The following is a 23,734-nucleotide window of genomic DNA, read 5'->3' as shown; positions in this document are numbered from 1 at the left end:
TCTACGAAAAAGTAATAATCACAGTTTCAAGGTGTGGCACATAGAATTTTTAGTGTCCAAACTTTAAGTAGCTAATAGTAGCTGCTAATTACTGGTAAATTAGAGCAAGATATGGAAAAGAGCTGTGGTTGTAGGTGAGGATGTTTTTGCAGCCTGGGAAACAGAGGGGAGATGCTCTGCTCCATCATTTTCAGCTTTCCTAGGAGAGGAACTTGCCTGGCAGGTGGGGGGGCTGCAGCCATCCATGCCCGTGTGCTCTTCTGGCTGCTGCTCCAGTCTGTCACCACGGGCAGGAATTGGAGCTTTCCAGTGCCTGGGAAGGGAGCTGGACAGAAAGAGGAGCCGTGGTTTTGTGGCTGATTCCACCTCAATAGTTTTTTATTGGCTGTGTAGCAACAACTTGGTGCTCTGTTAAAGGAGGTCTGGTTGTTGGCCTGTCACCCTCTGGAGGGGATGACACATCCTCAGCGTTTCCAAGTAAAGCCCAGTGAGAAAAAACATTGGTTTTGTCTGGGCAAAAAGAAAAGGGGCTGTTCTCAGCAAAAAGAAAAAGGCACAAACCCTTGCCTCGCAAAGTCAAAAAAGAGGTTTTTCCTGTTTCATTCAGGCTGCAAACGAGTGCAGGAGTCACACTGTGGTTAATCTTCAGCACACTGAAAAGTCAGGGGTGAGCTGAGCCTGGTCCTGCAGTGCTCAGTGCCCAGGGGAGCCAGCACCACCCCGAACCAGCCCCTTTGTGGGTGTCTTGTAGGACATTAAATCGTGCCAGACCCTCTTCTTGCTGCCCAGCTCATAAGGGACCCTGTGAAAATTGCTGTTTGTTTGGAGCCTTGTGAGCTCTCCCTCAGGACGGCTGACTTTGCCTGACTTCAGCTGAAAAAAGCGAATGGCACTGTGTCCAAGTGCTGCCAGTTTTTCCTCTATTGAGGGCTGGACCCTAAGCCAGGTAGAAGAACTTCCACAGGTTTTGATTTTCCCATTTCCCGTTGTAAATAACACTTTCTCTTTGGATGGTGAAAAAATGACCTTCAAGTTTGCAAGTTCTCCTGACTTTTCTGCTGCTTCGGGAATTTGAAGCATTTGGTTGGTTCCTGTGTTAAAATACAGTCAAGTTTTGGCTTGCAGAAATTAAGTTTTTGTATCAAAGCTTGTACATGATCTACTTATAATATCCCTTAATTGCACAATTGTTAAAGTTCTAGAAGTGCTATTATTGTTACTAATGGTAGGTAAACATGCACAAAAATGGAGAGAGGCGCTTAAAAACTATGATCTTTAGAAGCTGCTGGCTTAGATATCCAATTTTTCTGAAAACTAGTAAATCTTTTTTATTTGTAGCAATGAGGGCATATTCATTACTCCAGTTAATGCAGGAATGTGGGTTTACAGACTTGTACATCTCGATATGCACTTTTTGCTGTTGTGGGGCAAGAATTACATTTTGCTTGAAGGGGTGAAATTAATATAAATTGAAAGGTCTAAAATAGCAAAACCTCATTTGTGCCATGATGGGCTTGGCCAAATCAGCCAGGAGCGGCACAAGCCAGAATAACCAGGAGTGTTTCTCCTGCCTTTGCCAGGGGTTCACTGCTTTCTCATAGCTTGTTGGTTTGCTGGGTTTGTTGTGGGGGGGTTAATTTTTTTTTTTTAATTTATGTACAGAACCCCTCTATTGAAAGGCCTCCCTTCAGCTATGTCTGGTTTTATGCAATTATAAAACCAGCTCATTCCCTTTTTCCTGAGTTGCTATGTACAACCTCCTACAAATATCTACACAAAGTTTTAAATCTTCTAGAAAACTGAGAGTAGGAAGTGTCTATATAAACTTTTAAATCCAGAAAAGTGAAAGCAGAAAGTGTCTACACAAGCTTTTAAATCTAGAAAAATGAAAGTGGGAAGTATCTACACAAACTTTTAAATCTCAAAAAGTGAAAGTAGGATACTTCTGGTGCCATTTGCTGCCTGAGAACAATTAGTCCCCTCCAGTAGCTCCCAATGGAGCTGAAATGTCCCATCCATGTTTGACAAAGTTGCCCAGTCCAAGAATTATTTTCTTTACTGGTTGACCACAGGAAAAAGATGTGGAAGACTGGATGTGCCAACATATAACATGGAGCTCTTCCAAAGGCATGTTTTTTCATATCTCTGCAATCCCTTAAATATCCAAGTAATAAGAGACTTCTATTTCCAACTGTCCAGGAATACGTCCATTACATTTATTCCCTCTCTTGGAATTGGGAATGTGAAGGGCTTTGGTGAGAAGGATTTTAGAGCTGCACAAGTAACTGAAAACATCACTTAACAGGAATCACATTCCTCTGGTTTTTGGCTATCTCAGCATGGATATTGTGTAAAGGACAGATTTCCATACAATTCATGAAGCCCCTGTCTGGTTTTGGACTTGAAAAAGTACCATCATAAGAAAAATAAAATATTTAGACACTTTTTAAAAGAGTATTTCCAAATATGGCTTTGTAGATTCAGGGTGTTAACAGAAAGGCTTGGGATTTTAAATTGAATTAAATGCTCAAAGGAGAGGTGTTTTTACTGTGCAAAAATTATAGTGAGCACAGGCTGGGAAAACAAAACAAAGCAACCATACTTTGTAAAAAATATTCACTGTTTTGCAAGATATTCTTATATATTCTAATATATCCTATATATTGCACTGTATTCTTACATGGCAGCAAAATTGCTCTGCTGTGTCAGGAGGACTTCCAGAGGAAAGTCATTAAATATTGCACTGGAATTCCTGGAAAGGCTTCAGAACATTAATCAGTACAAGCCTTGGAACAGCAGTGTGGGCACTGCTGTCCTCTGGGTGCAAAGGAAATTACTGATACCTCCCCCAGATCCCTTCAACAATTCTTTAATTATTTCATATCTGATGTCCACAGGTTTTAGTTCATAAATGACAAATTGATCCAGTAGAATTAATCTGGATTTAATTAATAATTCTGTAATTTGCAAGTGCTACAGCAGAATGATATTTTATGAAGACCCAGGAGCTGCAAGTGTGGACAAAGCATTCAGACCTCCCAAAATAACTCTTGCCCATTTGTAGATCGCTTTTTATCCTTTTGGGCTGTAAATTATTCTTTACTCCTTGTGCCCCTGCACCTTTTCACGCCTTAGGGGAATTTTTGTGACTGGAGTTCAGTCCAAGGCCAAGCGAGATAAGAAATATGTAGACAGAGGAATTTTTTAAATTTTTAATTTTTTTTTTTCAGTCAGGTAATGGATTTTTTTTGGCCTGTTCTGTGAGGAAGAGATAAGAGCTTATCACCATTCATTTGTTACATGAATTTGTAGCCAAAAACTCATTTTTGAAGGTCTGTTTTACAAGATCATGCAGTAGTTCTCAATATTTTGTGCCCAGTAGTTCTCATTTGATGAACAGTTAATTAATAGTGAAAAGCTGAGTATAACTGTACAGGTTTTCTAAAAGGCTCCACACAAATTCTGAGAGGCATCAGCTTGACTTCATTTCTCCTGTGTGCTTTCAGTTCACAGCTGGTGCTGTGTGCTGAGCTAATTTGTACCACTCAAGGTGAATAAAAAGAGAATTTTGTTGCTAGATGACTTCTTCAGAGAGGAGAAGAGGGAAAATTACACAAAAAGCCTGAAGGAGTCATTGGATATATTGAGAAAAGAGACTGTAGAGCAGAGGTGAAAGGAACAGCACAAAAAGTGATTTAACAGGATTAAACCCTTGGGGTTGGGTAAGGAGAAGTTGCCATGACTTCACTGAAAGAGGGGTAAGGAAAATAGGTCAGGAATGGGATGTTCTGTGTGAGAGATACACAGACACACACGTGTAAAAATGAAAAAAAAATATATATACACACACACATATGCTCAGAGCCAAATAACCTGTACTGACCTTAATGAGACAGGTGATGGCACAAGAAATATGTCATTATTGTCATTTTTTTGCAATCTGTGCTATAAATTTCAGAGGAAAATCTGCAGAGGAAAGCCTAATTTTTCCTTTTAACTGGATGTGCTTAGAAATGGGTAAGGAATGGAACAGCATTCAACCCTATCAGGAATTTAAGGAGAAGGAACTAGGCTGGATAGCAGCAAATGTGGCTCAGCCAGGGATGATTCGTTCTGTTATGTGTTATTCATACAGGATCTGCTGGAAGAGGTAAATATTTCAGAATAATGTAGCTGAGGGATTCTTGCTAATGTGACCACTGGGAATTGTCTGTCTGCTGCGTTGAGGAACAAGTCAAGTATGGAACTAAGTGGATTTCCAGAAAAGGAGAATGAAAGAATTTAACTTTAAAGAATTTCCAATAAATTTCTCTCCATCTGTAACCCATGGATTATCTTCTAAAAGCTGAACTATTTCTTTCTAGTCCTTGAGCACTGATGGCTGGGGAGCACACCAATCCAGCAATATCTGTCAATGACTGTTTTTAGCTCTTTTAGAAACCTGTGGCTATATTTGCTGTTTTAGAGTTTCCATGAAACCTCCAAAAGAGAGGTCTGGACACTACTCAGAGCCTCCTACTCTTGTTCTGGATATTCCAGAAAAGCCAAAGTGTCAGCTCATGTTGACTTGCAGGGAGTTTGGCATCTAGACTGTCTCTCTTGATTTTAAACACTTTTAGTGACTAAATCCACAAAAAATCCACTGGGATTTGTTTAACTTTGCAGTTGTAGTTGTGCTTGTTCTGGAGGTGTTTCAGTGATTACCACACCAGGGCCCTGGGAAAACACTTGGCACAACCAGCCCCTTTTTAGTTTCCCAATTATCAGACTCTAGAGGGGGAAAGGAAAGGCTGAAAGGAGTAATCCCTTTCACTTTTAAGGCATTTTCTGTGTCAGACATTTGCTCTCTGTAGGGTGTTAATGCTGTCACTGTGCCACTCCTGCCCATGTCATCATCACATCACTGAGCTCCTCAGGGCGGCAAGACAAAGCAGGGACAAACAGTACCCAGAGGGTCTCTGCTAATCCAGATTGTAGAGTTTGGGTGGAAGTTAGGTCAGAACCAATTAAATGCAGCCTGGGTTGTGTCCTGCTGAATTCTGACACTGATTCAGTGTGTGCTCTGCTCAGCAGTGTCCAGCCCTGTCACAGCACAGGCAGGACCTGGAGCTGCTGGGGAGGGCCCAGAGGAGGCTCCAGGATGTCCCCAGGGATGGAGCAGCTCTGCTGGGAGGAAAGGCTGGGAGAGCTGGGATTGCTCACCTGGACAGGAGAGGCTTTGGGGTCACTGAACTGTGACCTTGCAGTGCCTGAAGGGGCTGCAGGAGAGATGGAAAGGGACTGAGGACAAGGGATGGAGGGACAGGACATGGAATGGCTCCCAGTGCCAGAGGGCAGGGCTGGATGGGATATTGGGAATTAGGAATTGTTCCCTGGCAGGGTGGGCAGGCCCTGGCACAGGGTGCCCAGAGCAGCTGGGGCTGCCCCTGGATCCCTGGCAGTGCCCAGGGCCAGGTTGGACACTGGGGCTGGGAGCAGCCTGGGGCAGTGGAAGGAGTCCCTGCCCATGGCAGGGGGTAGAACTTGGTGATTTTTAAGGTCCCTTCCAACCCAAACTATTCCATGATTCTGTGCTGCTCTGGGGCTAAAACTCATAAAGGTTATCATTGCTCAAATATGTGTTCCCTTCCTGGAAAAGGGAGAAGCCTCTTATCACATCTTCTATTACTTTTTTTTATGCAGTGAAACTCAAAAAGTCTCTAATTTGACAGTTATCTTTTACAGTCCTGTAATATATAGAAGAGAATATTTAAGTGTTAAAGCTGAAAAATGTTTCACAGCTTTGATATTTCCAGGACATAGAATGTTCTAGACAATTGTTCTTCAGCAATATTGTCTCTAAGACAATATTGCAGCATTCTTTACATTTTCAGTGTCAGAAGATAACAAACCACAACGGAGAAGAGAAATGTTGCAAACCAGTACAAGAAATGCAGTAATGAATTGACTGGAGAATCAACAAGTGTTTTTAGGTTCATTTTATTGAAGGATAATTTTCTTTTTACCTTGATCTGTATAAAGTATATTTATCTTAAGTAAAAAAATCCAAGGACTTCACAAAGTAAGCTGCCAGCTCTTTGGTTTCACAGTTTCATATTTAGCTTTCAGCATAGATTTTTTTAAGTTTACCAGTATCATTTTCCAAAGTTATCATATAAGTAGATAAGGCAGTGGAGAACATCTCAAACCTTTAATATCATCTTGTCTCCTCTGGTTCTTTCAAAACAACTTGTTCCTTCTCAGCTGTTTCATTGCCACCTTGGAGTTATGCAGTCTGGATGCATGGATCTGCATCTCCCAAATCAGACAGCAATTAGCTCAGATTAGACAGCCAAAGGGAAATGTTTCACCTTCCTGACAGGTGTTTTGGCATGGGAAGGCTCCTGGCACTTCAAGCATCACAGAGGATTCTGGTGCATGGAATTGCAATCCTACAATTTTCAGAATTCAGTAATATCTGCTCAAGTTTCTGAGTCAGAAACTGGATATTTGCACAGGATACCTGAATGCATTTGGGTATGAAATATTCAAACCAACAGATTTTCACAGAAATAAATGAATATTAATTGCATACAGTGCAATGAGAGAAAGAAAGATGTGAGTTAAGGAAATGTCTTTAGATAGAAACTTGAATTCACTTCCTCACAGAAATAGAGGATGTCTAAAAGACCTCAATCCTTTTCTCCTAAACTGATGGGGAATCTGTGCAGCACTGGCCCTCAGGTGTGTTCTGGTTTTTAAGGAGGAGCTCAGTGACGAGGTTCACGAGGTAAATGTGTGCTGGGTTTGACCTCTGCAGGGATAAAATATAAAATATAAATATATATTTATATCTATAGCTATAACTATAAATATAAAATAAGAAAGGGCTCTGTACAGGGACACTGCTCAGTGGCATGATTCTGTGTCCCTTCAGCCCCTCAGAATGCTCTGAGGGCAGAGCCTGGCCCAGGGTCAAAGGGAATTTTGCCCCCTGAGTTCCTGGCTGGACACATTCCCATGGACAAGGCACCTCAAGAGGCTCCTCTGTTTGGGTGCTGTTTGTTTTGGGTATGGAAAGCCAAGTGTCTTGGAAACTGCTCCAAATGAAAGTGGGAATATGAAGGGACCTTTCTCAAATAGACTGGAGCTGTTCTTCAGCTTTCCAAATCATGAAATAACGCAAGGAGCACCCCAGGACATTCCTTTCAACAATGCGTTGGCAGCTGTTAATCCTCTTTCTGTCTTTCTGTTCAAGGGCCTGGTCCAGCTGCTCAGACTTTAATAAAGACACTCTTTCCCAGGAAAATCCAGTGTTCCCATAGCCAATAAGCAGTGTGTAAGCTTTCAGAATGTTTGTTTTCAAATTTGGGTGGAAAGGTTGTTTTTCAACTATCTCATAGCATTTCCCTCTCCAGCAATTCCAACAAGAGGGGCCCTTCTTACTCTCCATGAACTGAGGCACCAAACTGAAATGTGTTTTAGTACTTTCTCAAAAAAACTAGTCCCATTTTCAGTAGGTATCTAATATTTGTGAAAATCATCTCCCAGGGGATTTTGTGTGTGTGAATTCTGTGTAAAGTTTGCACTCAGTGCAGTGATGTGAAAGGAGAGGACAGAGGTGACCCTTGGCAGTGGGGCATCCCTGGCATGTGGGGACCACAAGGTCCTTGGATGAGGTCTAATTGCTTTCTGTGTTCGTTATTTTATACGTACTGTAAATATGCTGAAATTTATCTTTATATGTTCCTGACTGTCCATTTTCATTTTCTTGCTAATCCACATTTATATTTAGATTCAAGTGAGATTTAAGCCAGGCCTACAGTATTTGTTACTCTAAGTAGAATTAATCTACGCTGGAGTAATTTTGTCATGGTTTTGTTCAGCCCAACTGCACAGACCCTTGTGACCAAACCTCAGCATTTCTGACAGCTACCCTTTGGAGATGTGCCCTATTATTCCACCCAAATGTATCCTTTATTCATTAGATGCCTGGAACTTTTGCCACTTTTATTCTGTGTTATTTACAAGAAGAAATGTAACAGTCTTCACTGACATTTAGCCAATTTAAATGTGTGTAATGAAACCTTCAAGCACAGTGTGAGACACCACAAATCTACCCTGGCTGGGGTTTAATATTCTGCTTACAAGCAAGATATGCTGTGGAGAATTAATACTTTGCTACTACTGAATTAAAACCTTGCCCTGGTTTGAATTAACCTTTGATTCCAAACTCCCCCCCATGGCAGTGGAATCTTTTTCCCTCAATATTCTGCTCAAGAAGCTCACATGCCACCAATCCCTTGGCCTCCCTCCCCTCCCAGCCTCTGGGTGGGTTCAGGGGGCTGAAGTGCTGAGTATTTTTATACAACAAAACAACTCCCTCCTCAAGCAGCTACAATAGCAAAACAACTCAATACCGACAATAAACACTTTCAAACTCCCATCAATTTCTGTTTTCAGTGACATCCAACAGTAATGAATGATTTGTTTCTTCAGTGCAGGACAAATGTTTCTCACAGTGAAGTCTCACACAGCCTGAAGTTGTTGCCAGCAAATTCTGTTTAAACGGACTTGTTCCAAACAGAGTTTGATGTTCTGGAGTAATTCAGATGATTACCTGCAGTTGTGCTGCCAACTACAGGGGTATCCCAGGTTCTTGGGTCTTTACCTATTAAGGAATATTGTTGATAATAATTCCTTCAAAAAAAAAAAAGTGGCAGTGCATTCTAGTGAGAAAAGAGTCAAGCCATTTCTGTATTTCTCAAGAAATAGCTGTTATTTCTCGTTCAATTTAAGGGGGTTTTAAACATGCTCAGCTTTAACAAGTCTTAATGTACAGGATAAAATTATTTCTTTTCACCCAAGTGTGGTGCAAAGCAGCTGTGGGTTCACTACAGAACTTTTCTTCAAATGTTTGTTCCTTCAGACCAGAGAGGAGCACATTCAGGGTTGATTTTACTGCTTGTTTTTCTGTATGCTGTGCATGAAGAGTGGAGAACAAGGCAGTGCAGGGCTCTTGCAGGTAAGAGAGGAGGAAGAAGGCCTGGAGGAAGTAACAGGACATTTTTGTGTTGTTTTCAGTGCTTTATGTGAGGTCACGGCAGCTTTTAGATAAAAGCCGTGGTGCTGAGGAGCAGAGCTGTGATCTGACCCCTGAATGTCAACCTCACTTGTCAGACACAGGGGACAATCATATGTTTTCAAAATGCTTCCCCTTTCCCTGTTATTTCAGTCGAATAATATAATAATATAAGAATCGGGGTAGATTCGACTGAACTGAGGCTTTGTGAGAAGAACTGCGCATTCAGACTGCTCCCTGCCAGGAGAGATCTCTCACACGGGTCCAGCAGCAGAATTGAGGCGCGGCTTTAGGGAGAGCTCCGGGGCAGGACTTCGCCCTCCTTGCATCCATTCTTGGCATGAATTTTATCTTACAGGTTAATTTTCACTTCTGGACTTGTTGCTGCTCCCTTTCTGAGGGAAACGCCAGCCCTTTGTTGTGCTGGAATAAAGGAAAGCCGAACTGATTTACAGCACCCCAGGGTAATGAAATCCTCATTATGGCGCGGACGTTCCCGTCGATTGGCACCACGTCCCTGTTTCACATAGGACCCGCAGGGATAATTAATTGTGGCGAGCCCATTCATTTGCCATTTGCTTTGTGGAACACTTGACAGAAATATCCGAGAGTCCTGGGTGGGTAAAGGAGGTGTCTCTGCTCTTTGGGACTTCCCAAAGCATCCAGAGAACTCTGAGCTCTTTCTGCTCCCAGGAATTGGTTGCCTTTAAAAATCTTCATCTCGAGCCTTCATTAAAATTTATGTTCTTAAGGCAAAGGCGTCTTTTGGTGTGTGAAATGTTTCAGTCATGAGACAGAGAACATTTATTTATGAAGTTGTTTTGTGGCTTGGGAAGAACGGTGTAGGAATTGAATTTTCCTTTTGGAAAAGGAATTTCACTCATGTTTAGGTTCACATGTACATAAATAAATCCAAACGGCCATAAACCCCCCGGTTCGATTAAAACATTAGGATTTTTTTTCAATATTATTTTGCAGTGAAAATATAGCCAAATGAAAAAGCTTTCCATTTCACTATTATTGTGGCCCAAACACAAATATTTTGTCTCAGTTTTCATCTTAAAACTGTACTATTTGAAAAGGAATTTTATTATTTATTGCCCTATATTATTTATTACTTTTTTATCATACTATGCCAGTTTTTATCCTGGTTCTCCTGCAATTAATTCTTCTTCCGGGTGATCTATGAATTCAAGGATTTCATTTGGGTTTTGAATGAGAATTTGTAAGGAGGGTGGACTTCATCCTAGCTAAAATCCCACATTCATCTGTCAAACATCTTAGAAGAACGTGAATTTAAACGACGCATTTCATCACCTCTGCATAATTATCTCTCAGTGATGCTGTTTGCAGGTATCAATTATGTCCTTCCTCTTCTTGATTAAAATAACCCTTCATTAAAAGCCACCTCTCTTCCTTTGGGTGCTTTTTGATGACAGAACTTCAGGCACTTTGCAGGTCTTGGCTAACTGAGGGTGCTTCATGCTGGATCATTTCTCTCCCAAATTAGCTGATGATAGATTTGAAGAATAAGGATTTGAAGAATAAGGATTTGAAGAATAAGGATTTGAAGAATAAAACCAGTTCCAGGATGGGGAGCAAACATAGATGAGGTGGCAGCAATTTTACATTTCAGCAGACAATACTCAAAAAGTTTGTCTTGACTTCCTTTCCCCCCTTTTTTTTCTTCTTTCTTTTTTTTTTTTTTTGACTGGGAAGATCTATCTTTATTAATTGGGAAATATGGAGATAAATTTTCTTTACCCTGTTAATTCTGTCATTCCCCAGCTAAAGGGGATATTTTAAACACACATTTTATGAGTGGCTGCATCCCTCAGGAGCAGCAGAAACATGGAAAACCTGGGAAACAAAAAACCATGGAAAACCTGGAAAACCTGGGCGTGGTTCAATATTTCCATTTTCCCTCTCTTGGCATCTCCCACTCCATCCACTATGGGGATTTCCCTCCATCCTCACCTGCTTCATGAGACAGAGCAAATTCCTCCTTTTTTTCATTTTTTAATATAATTTTATTTCATTTAAATATTTATATTTCATGTAAATATTATATGTTTCATATAAATATTCTGTATTGTTTAAATATTATATTTTATTTGCTGGAATTACAGGATCAGTCTTTATATCCCTGAATTTATTGCCTGGGACAATAAATGAACCAAATACAAGGGGAATAATTATTTTATATATTTATCTCTAGTTTGATTGGTTTAAATTTAATACTTAACTTTTCTACTAAACTGTAATTAAATTACGTGTATAACCTATGTAGATATTAATTATATAATCAATTGAAACAAGTGAAAATCAAACAATTAATTTTCACTCACAATGTGGAGGGAGAGGAGTATAAGTCTGAGGTTGGAATAATTTATATTTCTATTAACTTGAAATACAGATTTCAAAGAAATCTCTGCTCATGGATGGTTTATTTTAGGTTGAGTGGTAAAAACTTTTATGTGAATGTCTTTATGTGGGCATCTGTTCCTTTGAGTTGCTTCAAAGTCTTGAGGTTTTGAAAAGAAATAACTTAATCTTATAGTTCCAATTAGCAAAGGAAATTAATTAAAATTAAGGTTAACAGGTAAAAATAAAGGTTAGAATTTTGGGGGGGGGGGGGGGGGGGGTTAAAACCAAATTGAAAAAAACATTTATTTAGGAAGTGTTTTCTTTTTGGCTCATGTGTGCTGGTAACAAATTCAAATAATTTCTTTTTCTTTGACTGTAAGGAAAAGTTGTTCTAAAATTAAAATTTTTGTCGCTGACCTGAAATGGGGAAACATTTGTTCATTTATAACCAGATATAAAATACTGGGAATATTCAGTTTTTTTCTTTTGTCTTCCTTTCTACCTTAGTATGGGGTATTTTCAGTAGTGAGGAACGAGGAGTCCTTGAATCAAATTAATTCAGTTTTAACCCCACAAGTAATGCTGTTTTCTTCAACATTATAATCTCTTTTTTTTTTGCAATTAATTCTGTTTTTCCCAGTATTTCACATGTAGTGCTATTTTAGCTCAATATTATATTTTTTCCAATTAATTCAATTAATTTTTTTCCAATTAATCCTGGTTTTTCATATGTAATGCTGTTTTTTTTCAATAGCACCACTTTTTTTTGTAATTAATTTTATTCCAGTGTTTCATATGTAATGCTGTTTTTTCAATATTATAATAATTTCTGTAATTAATTCAGTTTTATCCCAGTATTTCACATGTAGTGCTGTTTTAGCTCAATATTAATTTTTTTTTTTGCAATTAATTCAATTTTATCCTGGTTTTTCATGTGTAATGTTATTTTCTTCAATACTATAATCTCTTTTTTGTAATTAATTCAGTTTTATCCCATTTTTTCCCATGTAGTGTTGGTTTTCTTTAATACTATATTTTTTTCATAATTAATTGAGTTTTATCCTGTTTTTTCATAAGTAATTTTTTTTCAATAACATCGCCTGTTTTATGTAATTAATTTAATTTTATTCCAGTGTTTCATATGTAACATTGTTTTTTCAATATTATAATATTTTTGTAATTAATTCAGTTTTATCCCAGTATTTCACATGTAGTGCTGGTTTGCTTTAATATTATATTTTTTTCATAATTAGTTCAGTTTTAAGCTGTTTTTTCATATGTAATGCTGTTTTTTTTTCAATATCACCATATTTTTTCATAATTAATTTAATTTTATCCCAGTGTTTCATATGTAATGCTGATTTTTTTCCATTATTATCATCTTTTTTTGTAATTAATTCAGTTTTATCCCAGTTTTTCATATGCAGTGTTTTTTTCAATATCACCATCGTTTTTTGTGATGAATTCACTTTTATACCACTATTTCACAGGCAGTGCTGTTTTAGCTCGATATTTTTTTTTGTAATGAACTTAGTTTCATCCCAGTATTTCATATGTAGTGCTGTTTTAGCTTAATGCTGTGATGATTTTTTTTGTGATGAGTTCGCTTTTATCCCAGTATTTCACATGTGGTGCTGTTTTAGCTCAATATTATAATTTTTTCTCCTGTTTTTTTTCCCGTGGAAGACGAAGGGTGCTGGCAATTTCCGATGGGATCGAGCACATTGGGAACCTGCGCTGGGAGCTCGCCCTGTGCCTCCTGGCTGCTTGGACTATTTGTTATTTCTGCATCTGGAAAGGCACCAAATCCACTGGAAAGGTGAGGCTGAAATTCCGTGTGGCACCTTGAACCCAAACCTCTGCTGGCATTCATTTTCATTTCCATCAGAACGGGAGAATTTCATGAGGAACTACACTTGGGAGGTGTATCAGTTGCAAAATTATTGTTGTTAAGAGTTCCTTGCATTTTTTTTTTGTTTTGTGATTTGCTTTGCTCCTAATTCTCTTGGGTGGTTTTGTTTAATTTTTGTGAATTTAGCAATAAGCTTTATTGGCCCGTCCTTGAACTCTGAAACCAGGTTGTGCTGATTTCTGTGCACAATTTCTGCAAAATTTGGATCTTGCCCCACGCTGAAGCCAAAACTCTCAGTCCCACAAAAGGGCCATGGAGAGTTTTGATGCACATATAAAGAGAATTTTGAAATAACAAATTGAATACTGAGAGCAGAAATAATGGAAGCACTCAGAGAAGGACCAAGATGGGCATATTATGGGGGAAAATAAAAATATTTAGCACTTTTTGAGTGAATTTGAGCCACTCAGTCCTGGGAGCAGGGAGAAGGAGCCATGGGATGAGGGAGATGCTGCCCCTGGAGTGGTATCAGCCACAGCTCTGAGCAGAATCTGTGAATAATCAACTGCACTGACACAGGAAAAGAGCCTCTGGTCTGCAGGGAGGATCCAAAACAAGCCTTGCTTTCTCATCTTGGAACTAAAGGAGATCAGTAACAAAACTGATGCATAGAAATATTTAATTTTCAATTCTTTCTTACATAGTTTGGGTTGTGGACTTTTTTTTGTTTCTACTTTAGCAACCTCAGTTTATAAATGAATTATTCGAAATGTACTGGATTTTTGAAATTTAGAAAACGCCAGAGTGAAATTTTTGAGCCGTGTCAACTGCACACATCTTTCACACTATCGATATTTTAACATTCTGGCTGTTCCCTGTTGCTGGTTGTGGGTGTATTTGCCAACTGTGCCACTCGATCTGGTGCTGCGTTTCCCATTCGAGTATTTCCACCCAGAGATTTCTGCAGCCCCACTTCCATCGAGTGACTGCCGGGAAAATGCTGAGAAACGCTGCCCAGGGATAGGCATGGGAATGAATTGTTTAGAGGAGGGAGGAATGCTCAAGAGAGGGCTAAGGAGAAGCCAAAGGGATCAAGGGGATGACAAGATAAATGTGCTCACGTCTCAGAGCGCTCCGGGGAGCTGCACCAGCACTTTGGAGTTCTCCGAGGGGCTGCAGATGGCAGGGAAGAAATGAAACTGAGCAAAACTGATTTTTTATCTTTTTTCTCCATCAGAAGGAATGACTGAGGATGGCAATGTATTCTAGCATGGTTTAATCTGCCCAGGGGTGCGGGGAAGAGCTCTGTGGCTGCCCGTGTGCGCACGCACGCGAGGCTGGGCCGAAGGTGCTCACAGAGAGAGTGGGAGCAATCCTGGGCTCAGAAGGGGCTGAAGTGACTTGAAAAAGATTTATTTTTACATTTCTGAAGTTTACATCCAGGATTTGTATTGTTCTTCCATTCTTTCAGTTTATACCATTTCCCCAGAACCAGATCTTGTGCTGAATGTCGATAACCTGTCTGACCCTGTTTTTTTTTTTTCTTTCTCTGATAGCTTAGCTAAACCCTCAGCTTTAGGTAGATGGAATAAATTGATTTTATTTCAGTGTGATTTTGATAACCACCTCTCTGATGAGGTCAGGCTAGAAAAGAACAGCCTGTCTTGGGCACATGAAATGGGGTAATAAACTTTACAACAAGCAGTAATAACTTCTAGTCTTGCAACAGAAGTGGGAAGAAAAGGGAATTAACACCCAGTATTCAGCTTTATAGGTGTCAAGCTTAAAACATTTAGATCAGGGTTCTGTAAGAGGCAGACTCATGGCATATTTGCACCATTTAAATCAGTTTGAGCAGCTGTTCTGTTTCCAGAATCCTGAGGAATTCCTCAGGACTGGTAAATTCCCACATTTCTTAGGGGGCTCTGTGGTATCCATGAATCTGCCTTCCCAGAGGGTCTCAATAATGATCTGTCCTAACCAAAATTGAAAATTTCTTTTTTCCAGCTCTGTTGCTGTGCTGCAGGATTTTTTCCCTGGGCATACATTTACTGTTTATTAATTCATTGATTTACTGTTTATTCAATATTCTTCCACTTGCCACTTTTTCCAGCCTAATCTCTGGTTATCTGGGCCATGGCACTGCCTTCCCAGAGCAGCAATCTCCCCAGCTAAGAAACAAAGGCAGCACTCAGGTGTAGGGGATGCTATAGAAAGATTAAATGTTCTGAAATATAAATCATGCAGCAGATTTCTGGGCTGAAGTTTCCATTTCAAATCTAGTGCCATTTCTAAAATTCATATTTAAGCTCAGCCATAAGCCTTCCCAGTAAACTGAATTTATTATATGCTCATTTCCAGGAAACATTTAAAATTGACTTTTGGGTTTTTTAATTATAGTAATATAACTGTCTGTTAAATTTATTACATGCTTTAATTGGATTGAAAAATTTCAGCGAAAAATTACATTTACTCAAAGCAAAAAACTTCTTAAAGTTTTATCACATTTGCAACTTTTTCAAAGGGAGGTGTCTGTGGGACAGGATAGTGGAGAGAAAGAGGACAAGGGAAACAGAGGTGAGATGGAGAAGGTGAGGAGAGACTTCCTCTCCATACCCTTGTGCTTTGTGAAATATTCAGGATGTTGGTTCACCCTTTTCCTCTTTTTTTACTCTGCATTCTAATGCATGGTGAGAAAAGAATCCAGGCCTTAAAAGCTGTTATAAAATAACCCCATCGTTCTCCAACCAGCACTCCCACAGATCATGAATGTTTAATATTTCAGGATATTCAATATATTAAGACTAACATAAAGTTTAACTCCAGAGGAAGTGCTTATTACACTGTTAACAGGATGTTCCAAACTTTTCCATTACTGTTCTTGAAATTCATCACTTTCTCACAAAGCACTTCCATTTTCCATTCCAGCAGAAGTGAAATAGCAGAATAAATCCAGGTGATTCTGGCAGCTTTCAGGTGAAATAGATTTGTGCCCTTTCAGAGGTTCTTGTCCTTAATTATTCACACTTTCTTGCCCTGAATTATCCAGTCTTAGATCCAAAGATATTTGTGTGCCAGCTTTCACATTTTAAATGTTACAAATATGCAAAATACAGAATCTTTCAATGAGAAACTCAAAATCAGAAGGAGAAAAACTGCCAATGCACTGTTACCATAATGTGATGTGTCTTTTGAAACTTGCTTGATAATACCTGATCTCCATCTCATGGAGAAGAGTTTTCAGTAGCTGAGGTCAAATGCTTCCAAAGATGAGGTAAGAACTGTCTAGAAGACTGATGATTTTAATTTTTTAACATTTAAATTATTAAATTATTATTCCAGTCTTTGATCATTAGGTGTGGTTCAGTATCTGATTTTTCCAAAATACTTTTGATTTCTGGTTTATGATAATTCTGAGTTCTTCTGTTATGTACATGGAGCTGCTGAGTCTTCCTCATTTTTTGATCTTCCTATTTCATTAATGAAATCTTCAGGAAGAAGGGAACCTGTTCTTTTATGGATCTAGATTATCCATTCATTAATTTAACTGGATGTCCTTGTGCTTTAAACTTTGAGAGAGCAACACCAGTAGTTGCCAATGTATTTTTCCTCAATTAGTTGCTGAAGGCAGTAACCCTTATATTTTCCTTTTTATTTTTTATTTTCATGGAAGTTTCTGCAACCAAAGCATTCCACTGAGCTCAGTCGTGTCTTGCTGCACCTTCTGCCTAATTCCTTTTGAAGGGAGGAGTCTGCTGGACTCAAAGTTGTAGAAAAGCATTTTAAGTCTTCTTTCCTGCTCTTTCTTAATTTTTGGGTGCATCAACACATCCCTTTCTTGGGCTGACATCCCTAGTCTGAAACCTTGGCAGGGACTTGGATTTCTAGAATTCCAAAGGTTGGGAGCGACCTTAGAATGTCTCTGGTAAAACTTCTGGGTTAAAGAAGGATCAGTACTGAACTTGGAACTGTTGTCTTGATGTTTGGCCAAAACCACCAAGGACAGGGATTGCTCATGTCTTGGGGCAACCTCTTCCAGTACCTAATTTCCCTCATTATATGAGCCATTAATCAATTATGTCCTACATATTGCTTCATTACAATATCTATGGTTTTAAAAAAATGCTTTCATTTTTATTACCTGGTTATGTTTCTATTATCCAGCCCAAATCAAAGCCCATTTGTTGTATCATCTGTGTCACTGTGGACCATAGGTTTGAGTGTCTCCAATTATTGATTTGAAAAGACTTCTATTCCAATAATCTAAATTAATAGACTCAAGTTAAAAAATAACCCAACTTTCCTGCCTGGACATCTTGAGTGGGGACAAGAGCTAATCAGCATTGATGTGCTTCAGCTTTTTGTGCTGTAGATGAGGTAAAGTTGAATCAAAAGTATTAAACCTCCAACCCCCCCACAGTCTCTGTATAATTTTTAATTTATTGATATTAGAACATTTTACCCCACCCACAGCACATTAATTAAACTGTAGATGAGGTTTTTGTCATGTTATGACTCAACACTAAGCCAGCATTTTCTGATGTGAAGTGTTAAAAGAACATTCTTCCTCCAGGATTTTACTGAGCATTAAATATCACACAGATTGCAGGAGCACTGAGACCAATTCTCATATATTTGGGGTCTTTTTGAACGGGTTCTTGATAACATCATGGAAATATTCCTTTGCCAGAGCTAAGCTCCAATAGTTCTTGCATGGTGATTTTTACTTCTCCACTAGTTACTGGTTAATAAGTGATGAGAAATCCTTTTCATTGTGCAGAACCAGCTGCAAGAGAGAAAAATCTCACAGGAATCCATTCTTCAGCATTTCCCGGAACTATTCTACACACCATAATCACTGGATATTATTCTATCTGATTCTGACTTCGGAATATTTTGATACTTTCCTTCTCTTGGTGCTCAGTTCCCTGAAGTTGCACTTCATAGTGATGTTAGAAGCTGCTGAATTTAAGCTGCCTCTCAATTTGATGAATTTTGGAGCTGCCCCAGGAGCAGAGACTCGTAAATGCAGAGGCTGATGGGAGAGGTGGGAGCAGGGATGTTGTAGACAGAGAGCCAAGAGGCTGGGATGTTACACCTAAAAGCAGCCGCTCTAAAATAAATCTGCTCAGCTTTTCAGGTCATAATCAAATTTGCAAATGCCTTGCACGTTCTCACCGAGCCTGTGATAATATTGTAGTTCTGTCTGTCACTTTTTATCCCTTTCCACTCTGCAGCTGCTCTAACCACAGCCCAGAGAGCGCTGCTGGGAGGTTTTGCTGTGCTACATGAGAAAAAGCTCTGATGGAGCTTCTCTCTCTCCATAAACATGAGCTAAGATGCTTGATTAAATAGTCCTGTGAGTCAAAAATCTAAAATAACAGGTTCGTGATTGCACAGGAACTCCTTTATACACTGCATGTCTAAAAGGACACTGCTCAGTGTGCAGCTCATCACTGTAAACCCTCAGAAATGACCTGGTAAGCTTTCTTGGTGGTGTAGTTGTTGAATATAAACAAAAAGGATGAGGGGCTCTGATATTGTCCTTGTCACCTTCATTATTCATTAAAGTGTTTGACTTTCTACCACAACCCCAATGGAAAAGTTACAAACACCAGAGCAAAGCAGAGAACTACTTTTTTTTTTTTTTTTTTAAATCAAAGGAGCAGCTCTGCTGCTGTAGCTACCAAAAGAAGTAGGATTTTGGGTTGAATATGTGCAGATGAGGGCATCATTTCTTGTTTTACTCTTTTGCTATTGATTTTTTTCTCTCTTTTTTTTTTTTCCCTTTCCCTCCAACTGTGCCTATTGCCTTAATCTGTAACGTTCTCTAAAAATTACATTTAGGAAAATGAGTTAGATTCCGTTCGGACCCCCAGCTATTTCCTGCTTTGAGCATTTAATTGAACCTTTCCATACAAAACTTAGACCAGAGTCCTGCAAAGGCTGCTGAATGCACTGGAGCTGTGATCAGCCTGAGGGGTTTAAGATGAACATGCTGGGGGAACTGAGGATGTCCAGCCTGGAGAAAAGGTGGCTCAAGGAGGGCCCTCTTGCTCTCTCCAGTTATCAGTTTATCATTATTCTTAGGAGGGTGCAGCCAGGTGGGGTCAGGTTCTGCTCCCAGGGAACAAGGGACAGGATGAGAGGAGATGGCCTCAGGCTGCAGCAGGTTTAGGTCAGATATTAGGAAAAATTCCTTCCCTGGAAAGGTGCTCAGGCACAGGAAAAGGCTCCCAGGGTTTAATCACACCCCTGGAAGTGCTCAAAGGACACGTGGATGTGGCACTTGGGGACAGTGGTGGCTTTGGCAGAGCTGGGTTAAAGGTTGGTCTTTTCCAACCTTAATTATTCTGTGATTCTCTGAAATTCATTTTCTAACTGCACAGCTGCTGTCCTTTGCAATGCTGCACTGTTCCTCACTTGTTAATTAGTGCCATTGATCACTTTGATTTGCTGAGCTGAAGGCAGTTAAGGGCCAGTTAAGCGTCAGGAAAATTCTGGAAGTCTATATTAATTATATCTGTCAAAAAAACAGAGATGAAAGAGAACAGGTACAGCCCATTTGCTGGGATATCTTGACATAGAATCCTATTAACAATAACAGAAAAATTGTCCTGGAAGGGTTTATTGATATTATTGTTAATCTCTGAATGTGATGTGCAGGAAACGGTCAATGAGAACTGGACCATTTATAATGAATAAATGAGGTGGCCAAGGAAATGTACTGAAATGTCCTTAATTCACACTCACATTTTAACAAGGTCCAACTAAAGGTGGAGAGCCCTGTTTTGTTTTGTTGTTTTTAGTTTTTTGGGGTTTTTTTATTTTATAATGCTTTTGAGGACCACTTGTCCCAGGCTGCAGTTCTGAATAATTCAATATAAAATAGACACCTGACCTGTTGGGAGTTTATTCCAACAAATTAAACTCTTCACTATGCACTACTAAAATCAATATATAAAAACCAGCTGCAACTGTAGTTAACATTGGGTTATATTTTTTCATTTTGCTGTTGATGAAAATGCCCAGAATTTTTGTAAACAACTTAAAATGCAACGTGGGAGCTCCCAGGCCTTGCTGGCTGAGTGTGGTGTCACCTCTCACTATTGAACTCCAAATATTCCCCCTTAGCTCTGGTTTTATAGTTCTGCTCCCTCCTCCACCTGCATTTGCAGGGCAAGGGAGCAGGGGGTGGTTCATGGATGTTTCAGAAAACTTCATTATCCAGACATAATAAAATACTTTTGCACCCCCCTTCCTCCCAGCTCATATTTCTTTCTATTTTGTGGATGATTTATGTCAATCTGAGAACTTTGACGGTTTCCTCCTTTCTTCCCAAGGCTTTTTGTCCTGGTTCTGAGGTGGATTTCAGCTCTCTTGGTTTGAATGGGGCTTTGGTGGCTTTGAAATAATCCACCACACCATGAGCAGGTCTGAACAGTGCTTATATTCTGACTGGGGGTAATTTTGTGTTAATTAGGGACCTCTCTCAGCTTCTCTTGAGGCCTTGCAATTTCCAGTTGTGCAAAAATCACTGCCACACGGACCTAAAAGGAGAGAATATATTGATCTGTTGGAAGATGCAAGCAGAAAGAGAACTCAGTGTGTCAAGATTGATGCATAAGAGAAGTGGGAAAATTTGTGGGATTAGTTTATTCCTTTTCCTTGAGGAGCAAGACATTGCAAGGTATCCAGTGTGCTTGAAGAGCCCAAACTCTGAGATGGGTTTTTTTATATATTTTACCCATCATTTTCCCTCCCCTTAGGAGTTAAGCCTTGCTTGCCAGCAGCTGAGACTCAGTCACTAGTCTGAAATAAAATTTATTTCTCAATAGCAGGCCATCTAAAGGCCTTAATGGATTCAATGAGGCAGAAAGAAGGAGCAAAAGGACAGAAACAAAAAAAATAAGAGAAAGATGTGTGGAAGGAAAAAAAAAAAGAAGAAAGAAAGAAAGAACTAGGGCCCATTGTAGGAGCCCAGGAAAAGGAACTGGGCAGCAATGATTGTATCTCCTGAAGTGTCTTTTGTTTTAGGCTGAAGTAACAGCAAAGAATGGCCCTTCATGGTGAGGCTTTAACTCTGGCCAAGGCTGATCTCTGTATTCAGAGGAGGAAAGTAGAACATTCATGAGATGCATGCAGAGTTCCTGCTCTCCGCCTCCTCTGTGTGAGGTTTCAAAACTAATTTTTTTTCCACTCTCCTGTGCTCTGAGCATTTAAGGACACCTCGGGTTTGTTTAAAGAAAGTAATTTTTGTGCTTCTCAGTGGTTTTCCTGACCTCGTGTTTGACAGCTGGGGAAGGTATCATATAGGAAACTTCAATCAAAATCGTGTCTTCGTGATTTCAGTCCTTCCCAGCTGCGCCTTGGGGGGGAAATTCACTTTCATATGAATCTTTAGGGTGGATCTAAGCCCTGGTCCACAGCCGAAGAGAGTAAAAAGCGTTCCAGTGCGCTGAGGCAGCTCAGCTCAGGGCACACGCAGGTGGGTGTGAGACGTTTTGGGCAGAGAAACCACCTGGTCTGTGACCATACAGTATGAAAAAGCAGAAGGGGTAGAGAGAAGCAGAGGGTGCGTGCCAGTTGTGATAGTTGCTGTGGCAGTGCAGGGAAAATTTGCTGCAAAATTAAAGGGAAAACCCAAAGGCACAGAGTAACACAGCAATTTCTGTAGGAAAAATGCACCGATTGGCCAAAGGTAACAAAAAAAAATATTTTTGCCATTGAGGTTACCAGGGGCTTTTAGCTCATTGTCAAAATTCCACTGACCCAACAAAGAGGCTTCAGAAATGTGACAGTTCCAGTCACTTCTTCCTGGATGATCTCTTCATGGTTCTCTTCTCTCACAGAACCTGCCCTTCCTCACCCATTGCCTTCCTCCCCTCCCTGCAATCAGTGAACGATTCCCTGCAGCAGAGCATCCAACAGGACCCAAAATACAAAATGTCCTGTTTATTACCATTGTTGATGCACGTGTCAGGGCTAATATATTATCCCTTCAGGTGCATGGCCCTGCTGCTGGCTGGGATTTACAACTGAGGGGTTTCCAAAGCTGCGCTTCCCAAAACTGTGTGGTTGCCATGTCCTGGTCTCTGTGTGTGCACAGAATTTCTCCACAGAAACTGCAATGAATGTTGCTTTTCTTGAGTCTTCCTATGTGTATTTGGAGTATTATTTGCACCTTTTCTTCTGAAGGAGCAGACAGGGTCCCTCAGTTCAGATACACAAATTTTCATAGCTCTTTCTTAATGCCATTCCAATTTCATATTTCTTCCCCTGAAACAGAATAGCTACAACTCCCTATTCTCACACAGATAGTTTGTCCTCAGCTCCTGTTAATCTATCCAGCTTCAAGACTGACTCCTTAATTGCAATTTTAGGTATCCATCCCCACAATGGATAAGTCTGTACGCCAGGGTTATATTAAACCTAACTCCTGCCAGTGGGAAGGCAGTCTCTGCTTTCTGCAGCCAGCAAAGTCCAGATTTCTGCTTTTATCCACAATGTGAAGATGTCTTTGTAATACAAGTTTTATTTACAAGGCTGTTCTTGTGAGATTTACAAACTTGAGTCCTGTATCCCACCCCAGTGTCAGCTCCTGTGGCTCAGATCCAAACTCATTCCCAAAAATGGCCAAGCTTAATGAAATAAATTGCCTCAGAAGCAACAAAGGCAGCTCCAGGCAGCTGCTGGTGCTGGGCTGGTAACTAAAACACAGCCCCAGGAGGGAGCTGGCTGCTGTGCACCTGCTATTCACTCCTGCTGCTGGAAAAAACTTGTCTGCTTCAGGAGAGAAAGGGAGAAACTCAAAACATCCTGTGTAAGCTTGATTGTGTCACGGAAAGTAGACCCTTCACACAATTAGTAGATAGTTGTGTTGTAGAAAGCGTAAGGCACTGCTCTTAATTAACTGTAGTAATAATATCTGGGTTCTTTCATGTGGGTGTAAAATATATTTGGGAGAATTTCAGTGGTCGAGGTCGGTGAGGATTTTTGTGCTTTGGTTTGTGTGTCCCTTTTTACTGGAGTGCCTTGCTGAGGTCAGAATCTCAGTGGTCTGAGTATGGGATGAGCACAGAGAAAGGTCTCTGCTCCCCAGGGAGAGACCCTTGATATCCACAGAGCAGCCACTCAGGGATCTCTGCTGAGCTGAGGGGATGAAGGGAGGGCTGACAGATCAAAGCATTTCCCTAAGAGAGAAAAATAAATCTGTGGCAGCCACGTTCTCCTCAGTCACCCTGTCTTCAGCCTGAGGTTTTTATCGTGTGATCCCTCTCATTTTCTCTATGCATTACCTCACCTTTTCTTCTCACCTGAAAATCTGCTCAAACCCACAAATTAATTGCAGCAGTGTCAGATTGGTGTTCTACAAGTCAGCCTGGAGGTGATTCATCAGCTGGAGTCAGAGGCTGCTGAGAGGGGAAGTTGCAGGGCAGTGAGCCCTCAGTCAA

At 40.1% G+C, this 23,734-nt stretch overlaps 1 protein-coding gene across 1 annotated transcript in view; it reads left to right on the top strand.

The window, feature by feature from the left end:
- The window catches only part of SLC6A11 (solute carrier family 6 member 11), an 84,495-nt gene that overhangs the window by 8,972 nt on the left and 51,789 nt on the right, over nt 1-23,734 (top strand). The window contains exon 5 of the mRNA XM_062500442.1: nt 13,115-13,247. Within this exon, the coding sequence (XP_062356426.1) occupies nt 13,115-13,247 (133 nt within the window). The remainder of the gene's footprint in view (nt 1-13,114; nt 13,248-23,734) is intronic.

This window comes from Cinclus cinclus, chromosome 12, assembly GCF_963662255.1.
Source record: "Cinclus cinclus chromosome 12, bCinCin1.1, whole genome shotgun sequence".
Classification (NCBI taxonomy): Eukaryota; Metazoa; Chordata; class Aves; order Passeriformes; family Cinclidae; genus Cinclus; species Cinclus cinclus.
This window is presented reverse-complemented; position numbering and strand designations above follow the sequence as displayed.